Genomic DNA, 10,864 nt, shown 5'->3' with positions numbered 1-10,864 from the left:
TTGTACTTTTGATTGGCAAGTTTTCCTTTAAAGGTTAATAAAAAGACGAAAACAGAGCAGGAGCCTGAAACAACTCCTTAAATTAAAATCTGGCATATGAGGTTTCTTGTGACAAGATACACTGTTAATCCTTAAGTATGAGGCAAAGAGCTCATAGTGTTAGAACTGACTCTGAATGTTCTTTATAAATGGATCACTAACAAATCCACTAGGACAGATAAAGACACCAGAGTCAGTGGTGGAAGAGATGGAAAAGGTTGGTTAAAAAGTTAAAAATACGTGCCATGCAGTGCCCTAAATGCTTAAACTATCACACCTAATTTCCTCTGCTTGTCCATCCACACTGGCCTATCTGACACACACACACACACACATGTGGAGGTGGGTGAGAGAAAGATAAGTGTGTACCTGTGAGGTTACCTGTGATGGGATCATCCATTATTCACTCAGTGGTGAGTACACAACCCAAGCATCTATACATTATTCAACATGGCTCCCACCCCTCTCCTCCGACTTCAGGAAGACACACTTTATGTGCACAAAACACCCATTCATCAAACTGAATAAAGCCGCCTGCATTTCTCTCACATTCACACGTGTGTTCACAGATTAGCTGATGGACTTCTGTTTGCATCTATTAGTGCAGTCATTGTTGTGACAGTCACCAGTACACTAATCCTATAATCATCCAATGGAGATCTTTTTTTTTTTTTAAAAGACACTCTATTTTTTGTTGACGTTAAGGCTGTAATTGTTCAAATACAAAGAGCAGCATTGGTGCTCTATGAAGTTAAAACAATGATTCAATTATTGAATCAACAGTAAAGATAGTAGATGAGATGTTTGTCATTTTACAAGCAAAATGTACCCAACACTCCCTTGTTCCAGCTTCCCAACTGAGAATCTTTGCTACTTTTCTTTGTCGTATGTGACAGCAACCTGAATATCTTTGGGTTTTCCTGTTGGTTGGAACAAAAGCCTTATTTAAAATAATCACTAGTTGCAGCCCTCCGGCTGTATATCAGTCTATCAATTGATGGATGATAAAAGTGATGAAAGTACTGAAAGAGGAGAAAAACAGGGTCTGTGTTTTAAAAAAAAGTGTAAAACTATTTTATTATCAAATGTTGACAATAAAAACACACACGACTAAATTATTAAAGTATACACAAGATGTGAAAAGATACAGAGTTGAAATATAAAATAAATGCACCTGATTTATGTGGGAAAAAAACAACTTTTAAAGGAGGTATTTTGGTGAGGAAACAGCTGCATTAATCCTTAAAAGTGTTTCTCACATAGTTGGTAAAAACTTAAAAATACAATATAAAAGCATGTTTTTCACTCAATGTAATAACAGGTCATGAGGTTCTTCTGTCATGAGGTTTTTCAAGAAGAAAACTCCAACACATTAAGATTTCCCACCTCAGTGCATGAGGGTGACTAGTCTTGTTCCCTCTATAAGTCATCGAGACACGGCAACCAAAATGTCTGTTGAGAGAACATTAGAAAAAGTAAAAATGAGCACATCACAGTTCGTCTAACCACAAGGCAACAGGATACTGTGATATTTTTGTTCTCACCATGTTCGTGCAGGCACTAGCAAACGTCATGTATCTGGGGTTAAACTGCAGAGTGTTGATGGGTCCTGGATGTTTCCCGTCCAGCACGGCCACCTTCATCCCGCTCTCAGTGCTCCAAACATGAACCCTGCCATCCTCTGAACCTGCACAAGTTTAACACATTTACAACAGAGATTATACAGGAAAAATAAGGCTGAGGGGTTTCAACTCACCAATCATGACAAACTGTGAGTCTGGAGTGAAGCAGGCCTCCAGGGAGATGCCTTTACTGTTGTTGTAGCCCTTAAAATGACACAGAGACACCTTTAGCTACTTAAAAGCACATAAAGACTGATGGAATTCCATAGGTTTTGCAGTAATATGTCCTACTGAAAAAGTGTGCAGCACAGATCCACTGAAAGCATTCAGGACACGAATGGTTCCTCCATTCGTAGAGATGAGAATCTGTTTCCCGTCGTTGCTGAATTTGAGTCCAGTCCAGTCACAAACACGACTAAACCTCGTCTCAAAGCAGGAAAATGGACCCTTTTGATAGAAACATTTAAGATTTCAAACATCACACTGGCGCACAGAACAAACCCTTACAAACTGAACCGTACCTTGTCAAAAGCACGAAGGTCGTACAGTTTGATGGCCTGTGAGTCCACGCCTGCAGCGAATATGAGCCCATCAGGGTCAAACGAACACACAGGTTTCCCCAGTGGCTTCGTCAAACCCTGAAACACAAACAAATACAAAGAAAAAGAGTGAGAACCTGCAAAATTAAGTCTGGATTTTTAATTAAAATTACCACCATATTCAGCCTTTCCTAATTAATGGCTGCTGTTTGTATTTAACATTTTAATATTAATTTAGTCTTTGGTTTATTTTACAATATTGTGTTTTACCTGTTGTGTGCTGTTGGATATCTGGTCACATGTAAGTGTAGCTGCGGATCCTACAGCAGGTCTGGTACCATCAGTGGTCACAGGATGTATTTAAAGTAGATTTGTCGACTATGACTTGCAGTAATTTGTGTCCTGATCTGAAGCACTAACAGCTACAGCAGCATCTGTAATTATACATCTGAGTAACTGTCTACGGAGAGCAGAGGAAGTGTCATTTTCCAGCCACTTCACAGACGACTCACTTGACAGTTTTGAGATCGCAGGTCCCAGATCCGGATCGTCTTATCCAACGAGCCGGAAATAAATGTATCATCGACTGGTGACATGGAGAGAGCGATGACCCTGATACACAAACACGGTGACTTTAAAGAGTGAACAGTCATTTTAGATACCACAAAAAAGGGAAGAAAAGGTCAGACGAGACAAAGTGAAACTTGATGACGTCTGTGAACAACTGGGTAACTAGACACCGTGACTAAGGTGAATATGCTCATTTTTAGGTATGCCCTTTAGAAATACAACTTTCTGCGAGTATTTGTAAAACAATGAGAGTAAATGTGAAGATATTTTATTAGAATAAGAACTTTAAATACGTAGTGCACCTTAAAACAGAGAGTTTGTGTTCATTCTAACAAAATTCCACTGAAGAACAAGTTGCAGCTTCTTGGTTTGATCTGATTAGGGCCACTAGACAGTAAATAAACATGTGAGCACAAAAATAGTATGCGCATTTACTTTGTTGGTATCTTTCTATATAATGTGCATACTTTGCAGTGATTGTTGCGTTGCTCACATTTACAAACACCAGATAAATTGAAATCTTCATGTTTAGTGTTTTTGTATTTTGCATCTTCTTTTCCAGTTTGACTTTACTAGATTTATCCCGTTTTGAGTGGCTTTTCTGCACATACTGTTGTTGTCGCCCGCCTTACAACATGCACAGCACTTTGGTCAGTTTCAAATTGTGTCACATAGAAAAAGATTTGATTTAATATTTGATTAGATCATGCTGCATTCTTATCCTTAGATTTGCATCGTTTCTTGTGGTTGCCTTTACTCACTTAGCAGTGTGGCCTTGGAAATAGCGGATGTACTTGTTGTCAGTTAGTGACAGGTACCGGATGGTATCTGAAACAAATAAGACAAGATTAGATAAAAATAAACTTTATTGATCACTCACTAGGGAAATTCACACGTTACAGCAACTAAATACAAATGAAACTTAGTAAGAAATAAGGCAAGAAACCCCAAAGTAGAAGTAAGATGTACAGATATTTACACTATATATATATATATATATACATATATATGTGTGTGTGTGTGTGTGTGTGTGTGTGTGTATATATATATGACATAATGGATAAATGCACCCAAATTATAGGGCTGCATATAGAACTGAATCCATAGTGTTTCCCAAAAGTGAGCACATATCTGTGTTGCATTTCTGAATGTTCTGTGTTTGGTGTTTTGTGCAGGCAGCTGACTGTCAGGACCAGGTCATTACCATCCAGTTTGTTGGAGCTGTACACCACAGTCTGTGTGTCTGCGTGTGTGTAGCGGATCAGATCCACTCCGTACTTCTTACTGAATAAAGTCCTTGTAGGTCTGAGAGAGAGAACAGAAAATGAAAACCTGCTGCACACATACATGCATGTAAACGTTCAAACAGAGCAAAACCCCACTGTATTCATTGGGGAAATCACTTTACACGTGTTTAATGACGCTTACTTTCCTTCCCGGATGTCGTATAAAATAATACAGTCATCGTCGCTGCTTGATACTGCATTTTCTCCATCTGGGCTGTAATCCACACAGTTCACTTTCTGCTCGTTCTGTCGATACGTCCTGACGACCCTGAAACTCCGTATAACGCTATCTGTGATCTTCATGGCCGCAGGTTGTAATTTAAACAGGACCGTAAATGTAAAACCTTCCCATCAGCTCCCGATTCTGGTTAAATAAAAGCTGCAAATCACATATTGTACTTAAGTAGCAATACAAACAACAGAAAAACAGCATGTACTCGTGTAGTAGCAAGCTAAGACAAAAATATATTCGACTACTTTAACGTTCTCTTCCAGACGGGCGGTGTTACAGGATTACCCTATTACATTCGACCCCGTCAAAGGTGCGGGCAGTGCAAGCGAATGAAACGAGCGCACCTAAACCCGGAAGACTGGAAATTACGACACACATTTTTTTTGCTATTGCCGCCTGATTTTTATTTTTTATTTTGTTTGAGCGTAATTTTAAAAATTAAAAGCGGTTTCACAATGTGTTACAAAATAAGAAAGTCTAAAAAAAAAAAAACACCTGAAAATGACATTTAAATGACGGAATAAATCTAAGCTGTGCTAAACAGTGATTGCAACCTGCAGATATTGTCACTGCTTTACTAAAAAAAATTACAAAAGAAGAAGATTTTAGAAAATAATCACATTTAGAATTTGGGCTGAAATATTTGATGATGTCTCCCACTGTTGGGTTCGCTCAGTTACCATGACGACTCTAGATGGGACGTGTACAAGTCCATATTAAAGATAAAAAAAAACACCAACCAGTGCATGCATGACAGATTTAGGCTGTTACCTACTAATTACTAACATTTTAAAAAGAACATATATATTTTAGCACAAAAAATCCAGGAGCTGAACCTCCGAAAAATTCACTTCTGTCAGTCAACTGCTCTAGCTCTGCTTTACAGCCACTAATCAGACTCATCCAAACGATTACATTAACTAAAGATGCTTAACCAGAAAACCGGAGGAATCAAACCAAAAGTCAAACCAAACTCGATTACTATCTGGTCCCAAGCCATGAGTATAAACTGGTAGAATATATCTTTCCTATCAGAGATGCAAAGCACAGACAGATCCCGATGAAATACAGAATCAGTGAACACAGTCAGGCCACAGGCTAGGACGACACGAGAAGTAGTGCCAATCAACAAAATGAAGACAGACAGCACCACAGATGAGGTGGAGACAGAGACGCATCTCCTCATGAAATGTGACAAATACATTGATGTAAGACAGAAATATTCCAGGAAGTATTTTGACTTCACAGAATGAGGTTATTGGAAATTATAAGCAGGCCATTTACACTATGTGGTTAAATAAATGTATCATTAGAAATATTGAAATATGCGATAATAGAAGCTAAGATATGAAAATGGTAATTATTTAGGAGAGTGAAAATGATACTAATAAAATGCACTGAAGATAAATACCAATAAGAAAAGGCTTTATGAGTTAGTTAGATCTTGTGACTCATGAAATAGATGGTCAATAAGTGAAGAAAAGATGCTTTGATAAAGGTTTTTCTGTGGGCCCCCCTTGCGTTGTTGAACTTGGTTGGAGTCATCTGCACTCCTCAACATTCACATCACAAGATGAACCCACAACAAACTTTGTAAGAGGCCTGTATGTAAACAAAAGCCTGTGAAGATGATCAAACACAGTGATCATCAAACTCTGACTTCATGTCCCATTGGGAAGGGTAAAGAAATGCTTTCTATGACAACTTCAGCTGACGTTGAAACCAGCTTGAATTGGTGTGGACTACTCTGTGTTTTGTACAATGTCAAGTTTCATTTTCCTTTTCTGAAATATGTTATGATTTTTTGGTTAAAGTGACTATAAGACAAAAAAGAAAAGCAACAGATGATATCAGGAGACAGACATGCAGCGTCAGACTGCATGCAGAAGTTGGGGGATACATAATTTTCAAAGTTTTTTTGCTATTTTTTTTCTGTTCTCTTGTTGTTTTTATCACCTTATTTAATTTCCTCATTGCACTTTTTATATTTTGATCTTTTTTGCACCATCCCAGCACCATCCTACACATGCACACACACACACACACACACGCACGCACGCACACACAGCGCCTCTACTGTTCAAAATAAAACATTTTTACTGTTTTACCTTTTTTGCCATTCCTTTGTTCTTTTAAACATCTTATTTAATTTGTCTAATACATTTTTTCTTTTTAACCTCTACTACTGCGTCATCTTTGATATATTAATAATCATGTTAACCTGAATTTCATGCTAGTATCGAATTTAAATTGTTTTTCTTTTTTGTCTCTTTTTTTAAACAAATGTTGAAAATACGCGTCATTTTGATCCACGCCAGTTGGTGGCGGTAATACACTAATTAGTTGTTTGCCAACCGAAGAAGACGTAGAAGAAGTGGTACTAGGCGCATGCGTGTTTCCTCCAGAGGTCATGTGTCTCAAAACACATGTGTAGCTCATGTTTAGCTCCAATGCTACAATGAACAGCTGCAGGAGAATAGCTCGTATAAAAGACCGGAGCTCCGGTTTAAACACACTCTTCTCTCGGGTCAGACTACCGACAAACTGCCGCCAAGGTCCGGAGGCAGCACCGCCCCTTACCCGGAGTCAGAGTTCCGCCGCAAAACATGCTCCGGGCTCGGACACCGGTGACAGACCTCGGCTAAGAGCGATCGACCTGGCTCGGAAGGTCCGGCAGGAGAGGACGAGGACCCCGGTGGAGGAGGCTCCGGTGTCCGCCCAGCAGAGGAGGGTGACGGAGCTGAAGCGGTTCAGTCTGCAGCTGCAAAACGTCCACCCCAACGTGCTGGCCAAACACCTCCACAGAGGCGTGCTGTACCGGGATAAAGATGTGGCTGTCATCAACAAACCCTACGGAGTCCCTGTCCGAGGTACAATATAGTCTATGGGTTCAACCACAGCGGGGCTGTCTGCTTTAGTCAGATTCATTATGATAACTGTGAGGACAGAAAAAAAAATTCAACTTGTTTTAAAAATGTTGAGGAATGTGTGAAAGTTTGACAGAAAATATAGTTTCTTTAGAGATTTACGGTTGATTAGTTGATCACCTGATCGGCAGAGATTCCATTAATATTAATCATTTAAAAAAATATTTCAGCTTCATAAATGTCAGAACTCATGATCGATTCGCTTATATGTTCAATATTCTTTTAGTGAATCAATTGTTTAATATACTAGTAGTTGTAAAAGATGGACTCAGTGTGACCACTAGTCTTCTCAAACCTCCCGTTCAAAACACAAGATATTCAATTTAAGTAGCTGTACAACACAGGAACTCATCAAATCCAACAAATTTGCCCTTTCTGTTTGAATAAGCATTGCAGACAACAGTATTGTTTCATTGTTTCAGCTGTACTCTGTTTTATGTCACCATCAGTTGTCTACCTTTGTGTTTGTGACTGTTAGTTGGACAAAACTAGCAATTGGAAGATGTCAGCTTGTGACATTGTTACATATTATCTGTTATTTTCTCGACCAAAAGACAATGGATAATGAAAAGGAATCAGTACTTGATATATAGATATGTAGCATGCACTTGATTAGCAACACCATACTAATCCTGATTTGAGCCTTGCTTTGGTCGACAACCGGCCTCAATTCTTGGTGTCATGGATCCACAACATGTTGGAAACCTTCTCTTCAGATCCTGCTCCATGTTGACGTGTTGCATCACATCATTTCTGCTTCATTTCTGGTTTATTACCTTCACTTTGATGCTCGTCATCTCCTGTTGTACCACATCCCAGAGGTGCTCTCATGGATTCAGATCAGGGCCTCTGAACTTCACTGCCATGTTCATATAGCCAGTTTGAGATGACACTTTCTCTGTGGCATGATGCATTATCCTGCCGGAAACAACCAGCAGAACATGATGAATTATGACCATAGAGGGATGTACCTGGTCAGCAGCAGTACTCAGATGTTGAATGTGAACTTTAGCTGAAGGTGCTTACCCCAATCTGCAGGATTTTGTGCTGCACCTGATTGTCTTATTGCATTACTAATGTGTTATTAAAGTGCTCTGTGAATATATATCCCCATATTGGCCAGTAATATCCAACTGCTCGTGTTATATTAGGACTTTATTAACTATACGCATTGTGTTTGTGCAATGTCAGCATTGACCACAGCTGGAATGACAATGAAAGTAATTAGATATTGGCAGAAATGTCAGATATCACACTGTCGCTGGGATATCAAAACTTGAATACTTACGCTTTTGTTGCTCTTTATGTCTCTCAGATACCAGCGGAGTCACCTCCATCTCCTCTGTGCTTCCCGTTCTTGCTAAAATGATGGATGGGGTGAAGATAAAATCTGAATCTCAGCTGCTCCCCTGCCTGGGTCTGGAGAAGGACTCAACAGGAACTCTCCTGCTGGCCAGGAGTGAAGAAGTGGTGGAGCACATCCTCTCCCTCAATAGAAACAACCAAGTTCAGAGGAAATATTGGTGAGATGAAGGGTGGTGATGAATAACAAGGGTTCAAGTAGGATTGTATAGGCACACTGCAGTTTTCATGAAGATGTCTGACAGCTGTTAATGTCTTCACTGTTGTTCTGCAGGGTTGTTACAGTTGGTGTTCCTGTTCCATCTGAAGGAATGATTGATATTCCCATCATAGAGAGAGAAATCACAGGTCCTCAGCCGCACTACAAGGTTTGTCTTCTTCTCTGCTTTTGATTAACACTTACAATTCAGTACACATTTGAGAATTAATTACTGAAGTCATCAGTTAGGCACCGAACATGCACAAAGTTTAGCTTCACAAATGAAGAGAGCTGCTTTCTTTTCTGCATTTGTTCTACAATAAATAAAATGTTAGATTTTTTTTTTATAGGTAACAGTGAGTTGTTTACCAAATGATTGATTCTGGTGCTGCAGTAGAAGTTTTCATGTTGGTGTATGTGGTTTCTCCAGCCTCTTAATTACTTTAATTTCAGATGGCTCTAAGTCCTCTTTTCAAAATGAATGATGGAGGCGATGGCGTCACCAAAGTCCGAACCAATCGGCAGGCCCTTCCTGCAGTGACCAGCTACAGAGTCCTGGACAGCAGCAATGGCTGCAGCCTTGTGGAGCTTCAGTCTTTTACTGGTAAGACGTTTTGGAAATCTGTCACAGTAAATAACTATATAATAAGTTTCATTTCACTCTAGTCACATTGTTCATTCATCTGCTTTCTTCTGTTGACAGGAGTGAAGCACCAGATGAGGGTTCATATGGCATTTGCTCTGTCTTGCCCCGTTCTTGGTGACCATAAATATTCCCACTGGAGCAAACTGGCACCGCAGGTAACACATGTTTACAGTGTACAACAAAGAAAATTGTGCTTTCATAATAAGTATAGTGAAATGAAAAGAAGGCAGAAGCACCAACGTCACTAACTGCTTAACAGTAAACTCTCCATCTGCATATCCTGATGTTACGACACTGCTGTTCTATTGTAATGTCAGACTGGAATACCTGGTGTTAAAGCGGTCCTCTAATAGGGTGCTGCATTTTGTCTAAGAGTGATATGTTTGTGTTCATCTTGGCAGTTATACTCAGTAAAAAATAACGTGAATGAAAAAAAAATGTGGTCTGCAACATGCCAATAAGGAATGTTGACATGAAAGCGTAGAAGTACTGGTATTAATGGTCCTTGTACACATCTGCTACAGTTACACGATGAGTTCATCACCTTAATCGTTTTGTTAGTGCCTGACAACTTAGTGATTCTAAATCTTATTATTTTAACACCTTTGGAAGCTAAAATGAGCATGAGAGATGACCTTTGTCGCTGCTTGCTGTAACTCCATTGTAACTTTCACACTTTGGGCTGGGATAACCTGAGTCTGTCAGCATCTTGTATTTTTGATTAGGTTTTTAATTGTACATACTTAAGGCCTTTTCTTTTGCTGTTTCTCTGATCATCAGCCTACTCTCAGACAGAACAAGGTGACACAAAGTTCTGCAAGGCTCGGTTTCTGTTTTGTTCCGAGTTACTATTGAATGACTAAATGATACATTTTGGTCCACAGAAACTACCAGAACGTGTGTTGGGAAAGCTTGGACTGGAACAGAGCAAGATTCGGTATCTTCCTCTACACTTGCATGCACGACAGCTGACATTATTGGGAACCAACCAAGCCGAAATCAACGTTTCCTGCCCGCTGCCTAAATACTTCACGCAAACATTGAGTCGACTGCATTTAACATTTCCAGATAAAAAAGATAACCATCTCTCTGATTCCCACAAGTAGTGGGTATCAGTTGTGAAACATCTGGGACTGCTACATGGAGAATGAATTCTAACCATTTAAATTAAATGGGAAATTAAATTACAAGCTGGGTTATTGCAGTGCTGATATGCAGGATAATGAAACCCAGAAGGTTCTTTGTGGAAAAATGAGATGTGGAATGTAGTGTGCTTGTACGGTGCTATACCAAGTGTTTTATTTATAATAAAATGAAGCTGTGCAGCTGTATTGAAACTACGTCAGCATAATTCAACTGTGTCATTTCATTGTGGGCACAATTAGGTTAATGATGTCATGGTGTAACAGATTATGCTAATTTCTTTTCATTTTTAAATTGCT

At 39.3% G+C, this 10,864-nt stretch overlaps 2 protein-coding genes across 2 annotated transcripts; one reads left to right on the top strand and one right to left on the bottom strand.

Annotated features, from left to right (window-relative positions):
* Positions 1-1,085: 1,085 nt before the first annotated feature.
* Positions 1,086-4,536, bottom strand: LOC129347243 (WD repeat-containing protein 82-like). The gene is made up of 9 exons (XM_023269614.3): positions 4,199-4,536; positions 3,975-4,075; positions 3,532-3,598; positions 2,713-2,812; positions 2,183-2,299; positions 1,953-2,108; positions 1,796-1,865; positions 1,584-1,726; positions 1,086-1,491 (listed from the first exon to the last, which is right to left on the bottom strand). Exons 1-9 carry the CDS (start codon positions 4,357-4,359, stop codon positions 1,459-1,461), a joined length of 948 nt encoding a protein of 315 aa, XP_023125382.1. The 5' UTR covers positions 4,360-4,536; the 3' UTR covers positions 1,086-1,458.
* A 2,150-nt stretch (positions 4,537-6,686) lies between these two features.
* On the top strand, positions 6,687-10,762 carry LOC111568129 (pseudouridylate synthase RPUSD4, mitochondrial-like). Its single transcript, XM_023269621.3, has 6 exons — positions 6,687-7,158; positions 8,531-8,738; positions 8,852-8,945; positions 9,230-9,380; positions 9,480-9,577; positions 10,307-10,762. Exons 1-6 carry the CDS (start codon positions 6,726-6,728, stop codon positions 10,526-10,528), a joined length of 1,206 nt encoding a protein of 401 aa, XP_023125389.1. The 5' UTR covers positions 6,687-6,725; the 3' UTR covers positions 10,529-10,762.
* Positions 10,763-10,864: the final 102 nt, after the last annotated feature.

Source organism: Amphiprion ocellaris, chromosome 5 (genome assembly GCF_022539595.1).
Source record: "Amphiprion ocellaris isolate individual 3 ecotype Okinawa chromosome 5, ASM2253959v1, whole genome shotgun sequence".
NCBI classification, from domain to species: Eukaryota; Metazoa; Chordata; class Actinopteri; family Pomacentridae; genus Amphiprion; species Amphiprion ocellaris.
Note: the sequence above shows the minus strand (reverse complement) of the source record. Positions and strands in the feature narration are given on the sequence as shown.